The 16,080-nt window shown below is 39.7% G+C and overlaps 1 protein-coding gene across 1 annotated transcript; it reads left to right on the top strand.

Annotated features, from left to right (window-relative positions):
* The first annotated feature begins 7,777 nt into the window (after positions 1 to 7,777).
* On the top strand, positions 7,778 to 9,928 carry LOC121977965 (adenine/guanine permease AZG2-like). The gene has a single exon (XM_042530361.1). The coding sequence runs from the start codon at positions 8,018 to 8,020 to the stop codon at positions 9,656 to 9,658; it is 1,641 nt and encodes a 546-aa protein (XP_042386295.1). The 5' UTR covers positions 7,778 to 8,017; the 3' UTR covers positions 9,659 to 9,928.
* The last annotated feature ends 6,152 nt before the right edge of the window (positions 9,929 to 16,080 follow it).

Here is a 16,080-nt window from a genome sequence, read left to right as displayed (position 1 = left end):
CATGTGTTTTCAATGTAGGACTATGTTTGCAACCTTGCAATCCCAACAATCTCCCCCTCAAACAAAAGACCACAGGCTTCCCACGTCTAATCCTCGACCCACCAGGTCTTCCTGCCCCTCGGTCCACCCGACCTACTAGCACTTACTTGCCTAGCCGCAACTAGGACTTCCTGCCTGGTGTCTGCTCCTCTTAATCCGAACATAGGAGCCCCCCTTTCTTTGTTCGAGGTCAATATTGTACTCACATAACTCAATCAGATTATAGCTCTTGTGCACAGTCGGCGGTTAAACCTTCTGGCAGTCCGGGCTCTGATACCAATTGTAGGATCGAAAAGAATTTAGATATCTCCACAATGATATGATATTGTCCACTTTGGGCCTAAGTCCTCATAGTTTTGCTCTTGGGCTCTACCCAAAAGGTCTCATGCCAATGAAGATATATTTTCTCTTATAAACTCATGATCTTTTCCATGTGTTTTCAATGTGGGACTATGTTTAAAATCTTGCAATCCCAACAGTAACGTCTCAGCAAGGACCGCTACATCTCCATGAGAACTTGGGTGTAGTGTTAAATAGGCAAAAGTTCTCACACCATAGGTTAGATAAGAACAAATGTGATAGGAAAACTAATAATCTAAGATTTGGAACATGGAATATAGGAACTCTCACTGGTAAATCAATAGAGGTAGTAGATATGATGATTAGGAAAAAAATTAGTATTTTGTGTATACAAGAGACAAAATGGATAGGCGAGAAGGCAAAGATGATAGAGAACTCGGGTTTTAAGTTATGGTACACAGGAAAGAGTAAAGCAAGAAATGGAGTGGGTATCATCGTAGATAGTTTGTTAAAGGATGAAGTTATAGAAGTAGTTAGAAAAGGGGATAAAATTATAGCCCTTAAGATAATAGTGGCGAAAGAAACTATGAACATAATTAGCGTATATGCACCACAAGTAGGATTAGATGAAGCTACCAAATCAAGGTTTTGGGAGGACTTAGATGAAATATTACAAAATATTCCACCAAATAAAATGATTTTAATAGGAGGTGATCTAAATGGGCATGTCGGAGTGAAAAATGAGGAATATGAGAGAGTACATGGGAGTTATGAGTTTGGAACGATGAATGAGGAAGGGAAAACTATATTAGATTTTGCGATAGCATATGACCTTATATTAGCTAATACGTTTTTTAAGAAAAGAGAAGAATACTTAGTCACATTTAAAAGTGGGGATAATAAATCGCAAATTGACTTTCTTATGGTTAGGAAGAAGGATAGAAAGATTTGTAAAGATTGCAAAGTCATCCCTGGAGAAAGCTTAACTACCCAATATAGGATAGTAGTGTTGGATATACGCTTCAAACATAGTATCAATAGAAAGAAAATATATACAATTCTTAGAATTAAGTGGTGGAAGTTAAAGGATGAGAAACAAAATATATTTAAGGAGAAGGTAGAAGTACAAGCATTATGTGAAATATACGATGACTCTAATACAACATGGGATAAGATGGTATCAAAGTTGAAAATAGTAGCTAAGAGTGTACTCGGTGAGACAAAGGGGCATGCACCACTAAGTAAAGAATCTTGGTGGTGGAATGAGAAAGTACAAGAGAAAGTGAAGAAAAAACGAATAGCTTATAAGGATTTATATATTTGTAAGAACGAGGAAAACCTAAAAAAATATACAATAGCCAAGAAAGAAGCTAAGCAAGTAGTGAGTGAAGCAAAGAATGAAACTTTTGAATGCTTATATAAAAAATTGGATACAAAAGAAGAGGAAAGAGACATTTATAGAATAACTAAAGTGAGAGAAAGGAAAACAAGAGATTTTAGCCAAATAAAATATATTAAAGATAAATGTAATAGGGTATTAGTAAATGATGGAGAAATAAAAGAGTGGTGGAAGAGGTATTTTCATCAACTTTTTAATGAAGGTTTAGGTGACCAACTTAACTTAGGTAATTTAATTAGGTCAAATGAGTATAGAAATTTTAATTTTTATTGTAGAATTCAAACTTCAGAAGTAAAACAAACTTTAAATGAGATGCACAATGGAAAAGCCGTTGGACTAGATGATATTCCGATAGAGGTATGGAAGTGCTTAGGGAAACAAGGTATTGAATGACTTACAAAATTATTTAACATGATATTGAAAACGAAAAGAATGCCTGATTAATGGAGGATAAGTACTCTAGTTCCCTTATATAAAAACAAGGGAGACATACAAAATTGTGCAAATTATAGAGGTATTAAACTAATGAGTCATACTATGAAACTTTGAGAAAAAAAAATAGAAAAAAGATTAAGGAAGGAGACCACAGTGATAGAAAATCAATTTGGGTTCATGCCTGGAAGGTCGATAATAGAAGCTATACATCTCCTTAGACAATTACTTGAAAAATATCGGGAGCAAAAACAAGATCTACACATGATATTCATTGACTTAGAAAAAACTTATGATAGAGTCCCAAGAGAAATTATATGAAGAATTTTAGAAAAGAGAGGTGTTAGCGTAATATATATTGAACTAATTAAGGATATGTATGAGGATGTAACGACCAGAGTAAAGACTTCAGGGGGAGTAACTGAAACATTTCCAATAAAGATAGGGTTACATCAAGGATCAGCTCTAAGTCACTATCTTTTTACACTAATTATGGACGAACTCACTGCATACATTCAAGACATAGTACCGTGGTGCATGTTGTTTGCAGATGATATTATTTTGGTAGATGAGACACATGAAGGAGTAAATCCTAAGCTAGAATCTTGGAGGGAAACACTAGAAGGGAAAGGTTTTAAGCTTAGTAGATTAAAGACAGAATATATGGAATTTAAGTTTAGCAATATTATAAGTAATGAAACAATTGTTAAGATAGGAGAGGATGAGTTGCTCGGAACCGAGAGATTTAAATATTTAGGATCATTTTTACAAAATGATGGAGGGATTAAGAGAGATGTCTTACATAGAATACAAGCAGGATGAGTGAAATGGAGGGGAGCGTCAGGTGTTTTATGTGACCGTAAAGTACCTCTTAAACTTAAAGGTAAGTTCTATAAAACCGCAGTTAGACCTGCTATGTTATATGGAGCTGAATGTTGGGCTATGACTCGAGCACATGAGCATAAGATGAGAGTTACAGAGATGAGGATGTTAAGGTGGATGTATGGACATACGAAGATGGACAAAATAAGAAATGAGAGTATTAGAGAGAAAGTTAAAGTTGCATCTATTAAGGAAAAACTCCGACAGACACGTTTAAGATGGTACAGACATGTACTTAGATGACCAATAAATGTCCCAGTTAGGCAATGTAAAACTATGATAAACATGCATATCAAACGAGGAAGAGGACGACCAAAAAAGACTTTGTTAGCAACAATAAAATAAGATAAAATTTATTTAAATATAAATGATGATATAATAGGAGATAGGGTTCAATGGTGTAAAAGAATTCATATAGCCGACCCCATCTAATAAGAAAAGATTTGATTATTATTGTTGTTATTATTCTACTTGTGTTAGAATTTAAGTTTAGAATTGCAAGGAAAAGATTTCGATTAGGGGTGAATTTTATATATATATATTTTTTAAACGCGTGATATTATTTGGGTTGGATTGTCACTGGAGGATGATGAATACCTTTGTCCATTAAATTATATAACGGAAATTTAAAACTAAATCAACAGCAAACACAATACTAACTTTTTATTTGGTTTATAACAGTTTAGGATATAATCAAGCACTTTTTCACCTCTAAATTCTTTCTTAATTACTAACAAGAATATAAATATACGATGAATTTAACCAAGAATTAAAATTTTTAATTGTGTCATAATTAGGTTATTATCAGAATTATACCATTTTGATTAGAGATGAATAAAAGTTCAGTTAAATTAAATTAATTTATTAAATAGTTGGAATTTAAAATTTTGGAACAGTTATTTTAAAAAATTATATTTTAAAAAATATCAGTTTTGATTAATTTAGTTTTGGTTTTAAAATTTATAATTTAGTTAAATATAAACTGAATAAGTCAATATTTTAACTCCTAAATTCTGAATTTAGTGAATACAAAGTTAAAATAAGATAAAAATATATAATTATTGAAAAGTGGATTAACAGATATTTTATTGGTTGAATTTGTTAGATTTTTATTAAAAAAGTTGGATTCGATACAATATGGTGAAAAAAATCTAAATATGAACCTTAAGTAAGTTTGTTAATTTCAATACAGTATCGTATTGATATGTTGAATTTAATTTTGATATTATCTAAATATAAATTCTATGAGTAGAATTAAACTATATTGAATTTAGATATATTTTGATTGGTTTAAAATTAGATTAAATTATATATAAAATAATTTTATTTATTAATAGTGTATATATATATTATAAAATTTAAAAATATATTATATTTAATTTTTTTAATCTTTTAAATATATTTATTTATTTTGATGGTGGAAAATAAATAATGACTAAAAATAAGAGATAAAAAAAATAATGAATTAAAAGGAACAAAATAAAAAAAAATAGATAAAAGAATACTAGTTAAAAGATAAAATTTCAACTTTTAAATTTAAAAATAAATAAATATTTGTTACGGAGGCCGCTAACAGAGTTGTGACACCATCTATGTTGTTATCTAAAACTATCTATTTTAATTAGGTCCGTCAGCTTATTAAAAATTAATTTAATATCATATTTAATTTTAACCAAAAAATTAAGAAAAATATATTTTTTACATCATCGACTTAAGATATTTATACAACATTCTCTGTTCGCAGTTTTGTCAATTCTAAGTTGTGAGACTAAAGAGAACTTTAAATTTTTAATTGAACTGATAAGAACAAATACTACATTTAATCTTAGCCAAAAGGTCGCTTATAAATTTGGTAAGGGTGTGTCATGTAGGATCAAGATGCGTTAGAGGGGAGGATGAATAGCGCTTGTGACTTTTTTACAGTTTTCGGAAAATAGAGAATAACGCAGTGGAAAGAGATAAAAGAGAAAATGCTAACAAGATAAAGTTTTACTTGGTTCGGAGCCTATGATGACTCCTACTTCAAGTTCAGCGATTATTAATTGCTTTCGTTGGGCAATCACTATAATTTGTAAAGTCTTTACAAGTAGCAAAATAAATGTAGTGACAATTATGGTGTTGAAATTGCAAGCTTTCGATTATCGACGTAGCGTTACGAATTCGTTAGATAGTCTTCGGAGTAGCGCACAAGAGAGTAGCCGTGAATTCAAACTATGTTCAGCCTTTGCTCGAACCAGCCTTTTATGGGTTGTTGAAAGCACTTTCAACCTTATGGAAGACGCTTTCAGCTGTGAAACTTATTCCCGCAGCTTCGGTCTCAATAACTTCCGCAACCTGCGCTATTTATCCATCTGAAGGAACCTTCAAGGCATGGAAGACGCCTTCCATCCCAGTTCCAAGGCGCCTTCAGGCGCACAAAAGATGCCTCCCCGCCTCTCTGTTTGAGCCTTCAGCCAAAGTGCTCAAGGCGCCTCCAACCACCCCGAGGGCGCCTTGAACATTGTTCATCCGAGCTTGAAATGTGCTTTTCACTCCCTATAAGATACGTAAGTTCAAAATACCAAACATACCCTGCAAAATAAAGTTAGCACAAAAAAATATGAATAATAAAGCTACTTGAAAGTCTCCGGATTGACCGATTCTAAGTTTCAGATTTTTCAAAAATCTTAGGTAGAACCGACACCTACTGTTCCCTCAACGGGGAACGCGCCCTCACCTACTTCTCTCAGGAGAATTTACATTTTGCCAGATCGATCCTCTAGACCATCTGGACTTATTCTCAGCGTCTGAGACGTCAGGACTTCATATTGAACGTCCGATCCTTGATCCATACATTCTTCCACCTAGTATCCGCGACCCCCAGGATTTTCACCTAGAGTCCTCAACTTTAGGATTTCACCCAACGTCGTCGACCTGCCAAGACTTCGCGCAGTCCCCCGAACTAGGACTTCGTTGCCTAACCGCAGCTAGAATTTTCCATAACCTAAGGTTACCTCCCCCTATGACTTAAGGTTATCTCCCCCTAGGGTTTTTCACCTATCTAAAATCCACTAGGACTTTTGTCTAAGAACACTTAGGACTTTCCTGTAAGTTCAATCATACTTGTTAGATAATAAGACATCTTAACTTTTGAACTCTTTGCTATAATCAAAACTCAGGTTTGATCGTTTGGTGTTCCCTACACCAATAATCTCCTTCTTTCTGATTATGATAACTTGATTCAAAAGTTAAGTAAAACATATAGCAAAAGTGCACCATATAGAAAAAGTTAAGAAATTCATTCATTTAAAGAAAAAAAATAACTTGTTAGCTCCCTTTTAATCCATTACTCTATCTCCCTCTTAACTTTTGAATATTCTCTCACCTTTTGACATATATCAAAAATAATTTAGGGAGAAAAAAATACTTAATTTCAAAATAAAATATTTTAATTTTTCTAATACTTTGAAACAAACTATGCTTTTGAGATAGTAGTATTTTGCTTTGAAAAACTTTTGACAAGGGAGAGTTAAAAATATTTTCAAATTGATTATGTTTTGAAAGTACTTAGCATTTATATAAAAGTCTTGAAAAAGAATTTGATTTTTGAAAATACTTCATTTTTTTAAAGATATTTTTTTAAAAATTTAGTATCTTTTTAAAAGTATACTTAAAGGCTTTAGTTTTTTTCTTAAAAACTTAGCTAAATTCTTAGATTTGAAAAAAAAAATTTATCATGTACTTAGCTTTTAAAAATTTCAAACAAACGCGAGGTCATGTGTGGCTAGGCCGGCCACGCCCAGCCACGCGCGGCGACGCGAGGCCACGCACAACCATTGGAGGCCAAGCGCGGCCAGGCAAAGCCACACACCGGTAGGGGCCCAACACGCGGGCAAGGGACGCAACGCGCGGCCAGGCATGGCCAGCCGCGACCAGATGAAGAGGGCAAAAAGGGGAGAGGGGAGAGGGAGAGAAAAGATAAGAGAGAGATTACCTGCGCCGCCGTTGGAGATGGCTACCACCGCCTTGGAGATGGCTACCACCGCCGAGAACGAGATCTGGATGTAAGGTTGAGAAAAGTGGATCGAAGGAATTTAGGGGCTTTTTAGAAACAAAAATATTTCGTCATCATTTTTGTCCCTAATTTTGGCGATGAATCCAAGATTTGTCCCACATTTCAAAAAATAAAAAAAAAAAGAAAAAAAATCAATCGAAAACTCTAAATATGGACCTAGAGATTTTAGAATTGTATGAAACAAATTTCTATGGGTTCATAATTTTCTCCTAATCATAAATATGTCCCATCCATAATTTTAATCTAATATATTGACTGTAGTGATTTTTAACATGAATATAACCTAATTCATGTTAAAAAATTACCACACTCAATATGTTAGGTTAAAAATATGGATGAGAATATATTTAGAGAAAATTATGAACCTATAAAAAATTATTTTATAAAAATATGAGATCTCTAAATTCATATTTACTGAAACATATATAGTTTACTATTAATTAATTAAGTATGTGAATATGTTTCTCAAATTTAAAATATGATTATTTTCTCCTGTGAATAGAAAAAAAATATTAATATAATTCTATTTTAATTTTCACTAAAATTTATTAGTAAAGGTACATATTCTTAATAAAATAAATAAGATTATGTGATTTAAAATACCATGACATCAGATACTTGTATTGGTTAATAGTTAATTATTCCGTGATTCTCTCGTAACGACCCTTGGATTGCACCGATAATCTTCTCACTCATCACAACTATTTTGATTCAATCTCTCTCTCTCATTTGTTGCCTTATTTGCCTAAAAAATCTCAACCACCCAACAACCTCTTGCGGGCGCATCCGTGACGCACACAATATTGGGCCGCCGAAACTGAGTAGGTGTTCTAACTCACACGTCAGTTTTGTATAAATATATGGCGAAAGACGGCTCGTCTCAAACATCAAGTTGATTTAGCTACGCAGTCATGGGAGGAGGCATGCGATCGTGGCGGCGCGCTGAGGCCGCCCTCAACCGCGCCTTCGCCGACAGCGCCGCCGGCCGCTACTTCAAGGTCGACGCCCGCGACAGCACCTTCACTAGAGAACTCCGCGCTGGCGTCGCCACCTTCCTTACCATGGTCTACATCGTTTCAGTCAACGCCGCCATCCTCACCGACTCCGGCGGTCCGTGCACCGTCCGGGACTGCACGCCGCTGGCATCCGCCAACTCCTCCGCCTCCGCCGGTCTGGCACCCGGGCCTGGGTGCAAGTTCGATGGAAACCCGGGGTACCAGCGATGCCTGGCGCGGACGAAGAACGACCTCGTGGTGGCCACGGCCGCCGCTGCGGTTGTCGGCAGCTTCGCGATGGGAGCGGTGGCGAACCTCCCCCTGGCGCTCGCCCCCGGGATGGGTGCTAATGCATACTTCGCGTACAACCTGGTCGGCTTCCATGGCTCCGGCCGCGTCCCTTACGAAACCGCCCTCGCCGCTGTCTTTCTCGAAGGCTGCATCTTCCTAGCCCTTTCCCTGCTCGGCCTCCGCTCCCGGATGGCGCGCCTCATCCCCCGATCCATCCGCCTCGCCTCCGCAGCCGGCATCGGCCTGTTCCTCGCCTTCACCGGCCTTCAGAATCAGGTGGGCGTCGGCCTGGTGGGTCCCAGCCCTTCCACCCTCGTCACCCTCACCGCCTGCTCGCGCACCGACCCCGCCACAGGCGAGTGCCTCGGTGGCATCCTGCACAGCCCGACCTTCTGGCTCGGCGCTGCCGGCTTCCTCCTCTCCGCGATGTGCCTCGCCCGCGACGTCAAGGGCGGCACCATCTGCGGCATCGTCTTCGTCACACTCGTCTCCTGGATCCGCGGCACCGCCGTCACGGCCTTCCCCGACACCGAGCAGGGGAACTCCAATTTCGACTACTTCAAGAAGATAGTCGACTTCCACATCATCGAGAGCACCGCCGGGCGGATCAGCTTCGCCGGGTTCTTCCAGAAGGACGTGTGGCTGGCAGTGGCAACGCTGCTCTACGTCGACATCCTCGACACGACGGGGTCGATGTGCTCGATGGCGGAGTACGGCGGGTTTGCGGACGGCGAGGGCGGGTTCGAGGGAGAGTACCGGGCGTTCGCAGTCGACGCGGGCGCCACCATCATGGGGGCGGCGCTGGGTACCACCACCGTGACCACGTACATCGAGTCCACCGCGGGTCTTCGGGAGGGCGGGCGGACAGGCGTGACGGCGATCGCAGTGGCCGCGCTTTTCGCCGGCGCGCTCTTCTTCGCGCCGCTGCTCACGAACGTACCGCCGTGGGCGGTGGGGCCGTCGCTGGTGCTCGTGGGGGCGATGATGATGCGGGTGGCGCGCGAGGTGGACTGGGCGGAGGCCAAGGAAGCGATGCCGGCGTTCCTCACCATGATCCTGATGCCGCTCACCTACTCGATCGCGTACGGAATCATCGCCGGCGTGGGAACGCACATCGCCCTGCACCTGTTCGACGGCGTTGCGGCGGTCTACGCATGGGTCCAGACCTACAGGAAGAATACGTTCACCGAGGAGGCAGCGGATCACGGCGATCAGATTACGGCTACAAAACAGAACATCGCAGAAACTGCAACATCTTCCGTTTGACTAAACTTTCCCAAATCTTAATTATCGTTGGTTAAATTGTTTTTTATTGACGATTAAAATTCTAAGATCGAAGCTTTGACTGCAAGAGCATTTCGACTTAAAAAACATATAATTGATTACAAAACGCACCGAAAGTTCGCTAGTTCTTGAAACAGAATCATACAAGTTTGATCTTGACGTTTTCTCGTCCATCATGCATCAAAAGCATTGCTCAACAGTTTGGAAGAAGAATCAGAAAACGTTACCAGAAGATAGAGACTCACCGTTTCCTCGTTTCCAAGGGAGGTTACAAGAAGAGGTAAAGAAACAAGGCAAAAAAAAAAAAAAAATACACACGAGGAAGTGCTGCATTTCCCTGATTATTCTCTGACATTTTCTGACAAGTGATTACGATTTCTTGGTTTGTTTGTCCCGTAGTGTCTGAACGACGAACCTACCTTCCGAGGTCTATACCCGCCCTACTTTTATATACTATTATCCTTGACTGGTATGTCCCGATCTGTGTGTTAAGCTTGCATTCCGACCCGCCTTTGTCATCTACGATTTATGGTCTCTACATCCCGGCCTGCCAGCTAGATCTATGTTCCGACTTGTTTACTGTTTTGCTATCCATGGCCTGTACGTCCCGACCTGCACGCTGGGTTTGTGCCCCTAACCTGTTTACTGTTTTGCTATCCATGACCTGTACGTCCCTACCTGCACGCTGGGTCTATGTCCAGACCTGTTTACTATTTATTTCTATGGCTTATACATCCAGATTTGTACGCTGGGTCTGTGTCCAGACCTATGATCCTTGGCTTGTACGTCCCGACCTATACGCTGGGTTTGTGCCAGACCTCTGATCCTTGGTTTGTACGTCCCGACCTGCACGCTGGGTCTGTGTCCAGATTCATTTACTATTTGTTTCTATCCATGGTTTATACGTCCCGACCTGCACGCTGGATCTGTGTCCTGACCCGTTTACTGTTTTGCTATCCATGGCTTGTACGTCCTGACATGTACGCTGGGTCTGTGTCCAGACCTGTGATCCTTGGCTTGTACGTCCTGATATGTACGCTGGGTCAGTGTCCAGACCTGTGATCCTTGGCTTGTACGTCCCGACCTACACGCTGGGTCTGTGTCCAGACCTGTGATCCTTGGCTTGGATGTCCCGACCTGCACGTCAGGTCTGTGTCCATACCTTTAATTAACTTGTAGTCTCAGTCAGCTATATCTGGCCCGCGGGCCCGTTTATTGCCCACTATCAGGGTTGGTCTTATAAACTCCTCCTTTGACCGTCCCGTCAGCTGAGACTTTGATTTTCACCATGTAAGTTTGACTTTTGACCTCCTTGCTCTCCACGTCAGCTTGACTGCTGACCAGTCACGGAGGCTTGACTTCTGACCTTCCCGATCTCCAAGTCAGTTTGACTTCTGACCCTCTTGTGATATTGACTTATAACCATATCATCATATTGACCCTATAAAATATGCACCGTATCAAATCAGAATGAGAATCTGACCCAAAAACTTGTGTCCTAGTTTCAACAACACACGAAGTTTGTAGCCAAAAGTAGTAGCAACCATGTCCATGTTCTTTAGAAACTACTTTTTACTCACGATCGATGCAAACGAATAATAATTCAGACGGAACAGAGCCACCATCCATGTAACCTCCGAGGGCTGTTTAGCATGAAAATGACGTGCAATATCCAGAAAGGAGGCTAGTGCGGTCGGCAGGAACTAACTAGGTGGACTTGAAGCTAAAGCAAGCATTTCGTCGAACAGATTATGGTCGTAGCCGCATTTAGTTCATGTCTCCAGTTCATAGCAGCAGGCAACGAGGAGAACAAGTCAAATTATGATTTTCAAAAAGACAGACAAACCAGTCTAAGTTTTCCTTTTGCTAGTGGAAATAAGAACAACAATTTCATATGATTTGTAGGGGAAAAGAAACGACACGATCTAACTTTTGATTCATGCATCAAAGATTTGACTCAGTGTAGCAAGTATAAACGGAAATGAGGATTTATTTATTGCTAAGTTTGATTTCATATTATAGGAAATGTAGCCTTTTTCTCGCCACTATAAAAGAGATTGGACTAATTTGAAGAGAATCATTGCCCACTTAAACCTAATTGTCAAACCCCTCTCCAACTATTTCCTTTCTCAAAGTCTATTGCTAACAAAGTTTATTCAAGCATAGACCGTGTTATCGAAATTGATTCAAAATAAAATATAATGTCCTAACAAAAATTAAAAGTCTCAAAATTTTAATGATGTAAAAAATAAAAATAATCTAAAAATAACGACAAAAAATATTCAGGTTCATCTAAAAAACTTTAAACGATAATTTTAGGTGTAAATAATCATTGGGCTGAAGTTGATCATGCCTATGCCTTGCACCTTAGCACATGGTTTGGGTTGCACTCATGCCTCAATTAGGTCTTTCCTACCAGATCGGAGTGACCTATCAAGTCAACTCAACATATTGATGCCACTAAATTGAATTGCCTATCAAGAATCAATTCAAATTGGTGGACAAATTGCAAAGTATAATGGAACACACGAAGCCCAATATTGCACATTATAAGATATGACAGACGGTGGAATTTATATTGTCAATAAAAGCACACTACATTTTATAAAATGCTGTCTTCTCATTTGTTAAGGCTCAAAATTAACAATCTCATAGGTCCATAATAAATAATAATAATAATAATAATAATAATAATAATAAAATTTGCTACATTAACAGTCCTTTTATATCGGTTTTACATATATATAGAGAAAGGTAAATATAAATACACATACGTTAGGTATATGGTGGGGTAAATCGTAGGTCATTAGTTTTTGAAAATCGACCCTTAACCATTATGTCAGAGATGTTATGCGTTCACCATCTGCGCTATGCCCTGGGGCACCATAGCAACTAATCAAGCTTACTAAATCTTCTCATCCTCCCATTTTCATATGCTTAAACCTAAAAGAAAGTCCCCAATGCCAATGTAATAGCTATTAATGCCATAGTCGTTGATCCTGTTTGAAAACTATAGAGATGGTGCGTTGAGATATGTGACTCTGTTGTTAACCTGGAGAAGACTTTGCTGAGGTGAAACGACGATGCCTGGCACCCCTTTCGGCTCCTTTCTTTGCACACTTGAAAGAGCCAACAGAACGTTAGGATAAAAACTAGGGAAAGAGTCTTTGACGTAGGTCATCTAACACTCAAGTCAGTATAGTGAAAGAGCAAAATATGGAGGAGAAGAGCAGTGAAATTGAGTGGGCACGGTAAAGTGTGATGTTGCGTAATAATTTGTAAAACATACCTCGCTAGCGGTGTAGAACCCCTCCTTTATATCACCTCTAATAACTCCGTAATAATAAGGTGACAAGGAATATTCAGTGTCAGGAGATCTCAGATAATGAAAGGTGTACAATGTAGAATTTGTACAATTATCCGCCGAGGAATCTTCTGTTATACATATATGAACAGTCTTGTGTAACCTCCATAATAATGATAGAAGTTGTATAGTCACCTTCGTAAGAAGATTCTAGTGAATGCATACATTGTAACTGAAGAATATTCTTTGACGAATAGTTGTTATTCTGACAATCTGTTATGATTCTCTGACAATGTTGTCTCCTGGAATATAGCCCGGCTAAATACTTGGATGAACGAGTATTCTGATCGTCTCTATGCCCATTCGGATTTGTAATGAGAATTACCTTATGCATTTGCCTTGAGCATTCATATATGAAACAAGAACAGAGACTTGTAAACCCGATCAAACTTATAAATAAGAGCACTGTACCTTTGCAAGGGGAGTTAAATCCCATAGGTCTAACCGGCCATAAGTCTGGTCGACAATATACTAAAGATCTAACAAGTGATGATGAGCCAAGTCTTGTAGGTTCGGTTAGCTCTAGGACCAACAGATATTATGATGGGAGACTAACTATTGGATAACAAGGTGCTCGATCTAGAAAGTATGACCGGCCTTATGGCAGTCTGATAGATACTGAAGGTTGTACTGTACTGCAGGACGGAATCTATAAACTGAAAGTAATATTATAGAAGTGGGAAATTGAATCTCATATGCTCAATCAACTTCGGTCCTATTCGGGTTTAGTTTGTATGCCTTGGCACTGAACGGAGAGATAGATTTATTAAGCTTACTTGACTCCACGGATATTCGACCATATATTGAGAGCGAATACTGAGCTTAGATACTCCAGACCGACCTATGGGTCGGCTAGATATATAAAGGAGTTATGTTGTAAGGATCATAATTTTGACTAGCCTTTGTGCCGACTAGTTTCTCACAAGTGGAGCATTGGATCCTTCAAGTACGACCAGCTCTTAGGCCGACCGTTCTTATGCCGAATGTCTTAGCACCGAGTGAGGAGCTAAGTCCTGATAAGGATGATACCCTGGCTAGGGGTGAGCAGTCAACCCGTCAAACTGACCAACCGGCTAATACCGACCCGAACCGAACGAAAAAAATTTGCTAGACATAGAGTCGGATGTAGAGTCCTGATATTGCATTATCTGATCTAGTATGGTTGAATAGTTTTTTATCCCAATAACCGAACCAACCTGATCCGTGATCACCCCTACTTGTAGTTGTTGGTACCCCAAGGTTATCTTGATGTGATCAAACAAGTTAAGTCAAGTCCTGTTGTGTTTAACCTTGTGTCTAAGTGTGCAGGAACTTAGGAGCACAGAGAGTTGAGTAAAAGATGCAGCTAGCGAGAAGGATGACACAGGAGAGAGCCGCCGGGCTCAGTGCATCTGAGGGATGAGGTGTTGCGGAAGAGTACGCGGGTGAACGAGAAGAAGGCACGTGGCGTTTCCGAGGGACGAGGAGCCGGAGAGGAAGCTTGCTCGAGGAGAAGGTCAGAAGTTGGGTTCGGATGAACCCTATTCCGGATGACCGATATCATCTAAGTGAGCAGAGCCGAAGTGGAAGACCCGGACCGAAGCAAGCGGAACCGGAGCGGAAGGCTCGAACTGAAAAAAGTCAACATGGTTGACTTTTTTGGTCTAGGCGCCCGAAACAAAATTTTATCCGGATCGTGTTTGATCGTGATCCGTTTCGAAGGGGATAAAATTTTATCCCCCTCTAAGTGTTTGGAACCCTTCCAGGCCCCCCCGACCAAGGTTATAAATACAACCTTGGTCCAAGAAGCTAAAACAACTAGCATTCTTGCAACAACACTTGTACACATCTTAGTTTTTGTTTAGTTTCTTATTTTCTGCTCTTTCACTGCTATAAAGAGACTTCTCCTCCTAAAGGAGAAACTAGTGCTACTCTATTCCTTGGATTAGCAACCTTCCCGGTTGTAACCAAGTAAAACCTCTGAGCCTCTGCTTTTCAATTTATTTATTATTTAATGCAAGTGTTCTTTAATTAAATTATTTATCCGAGAAAGGTTCTTTTGTTTGATTTTATGCAGGGACTATTCAACCCCCCTTATGTCCGGTCGCCAGCGGTCCTAACAAGTGGTATCAGAGCCAAGTTCGCTTTAGGAGGATTAATCGCCAAATGAAGCACACGAGATGGTCGGACCAAGCATTTACCCACCAAAGTTCAAGGGGGAGTTCGCGAGCTGGAAAAAGAGAATAGAAGTATTTTTCAAAACAGACTTTGATTTATTATTAATAATGGAATTCGATTTTGAAGCGCCCGAAGGCAAGCAAAAGTATCAATGGATGAAAAAGGAACAAACAGACTTCGTGGCAAACGGCAAAGCAGAGTTTCATCTGCTGAGCATCCTCCCGCCACAAGAAGTCAACCGATCGGAGCTTACGGGTCCGCCAAGGAGCTCTGGGAAAAATTCTTAGAACTTCATGAAGGAACTTCGGAGGTGAAACTTGTGAGACGGGACTTACTTCGTAACCAGATCAACACCCTCCGATTAGAAGAAGACGTAACAATTGCACACCTTCACTCGAGGATCAAGGAGCTCATTACCGGACTTTCGAATTTCGGAGAAAAGGTAAGCAACCTAGATTTGTTAAGGTACGCTCTTAATGCATTCCCTAGAAATATGAAATAGGCATTATTAGTAGATGCCTACTATATCTCTAAGGATTTATAATCTGTTTCCTTAGAAGAGTTATTTTCAACCTTTGAAGTCCATGAATCGAGATGTGTAGATACAAAGAAGGAGCCGAAGCATGACATTTCCCTTAAGGCGAAGATAGACGAACAAAGTTTAGAGTTCTCTCTCGACGACGACGAAACAGTAATGATGGTAAGGCGTTTTAAAAAGTTACTTAAATTTAGAAAAACTAACCATCCGCAGGGTAGAAAGAGAAGAGCGATCAGATGCTACCACTATAATGAAGAAGGGCATGTTAAAGACAACTACCCTAAGTTAAAGATCAACAAGAAGGACAAAGGCAAGAACAAGTACAAGATCCTAAAGGCGACGTGG

The sequence above is a fragment of the Zingiber officinale genome, chromosome 4B, assembly GCF_018446385.1.
Source record: "Zingiber officinale cultivar Zhangliang chromosome 4B, Zo_v1.1, whole genome shotgun sequence".
NCBI lineage: Eukaryota > Viridiplantae > Streptophyta > Magnoliopsida > Zingiberales > Zingiberaceae > Zingiber > Zingiber officinale.
The sequence above is the reverse complement of the archived record's forward strand: the minus strand, read 5'-3'. Positions and strand labels throughout refer to the sequence as shown.

Coding starts and splice junctions, on each gene's coding strand:
- LOC121977965 (XM_042530361.1), top strand. CDS start 8,018: ATGGGAGGAGGCATGCGATCGTGGCGGCGCGCTGAGGCCGCCCTCAAC.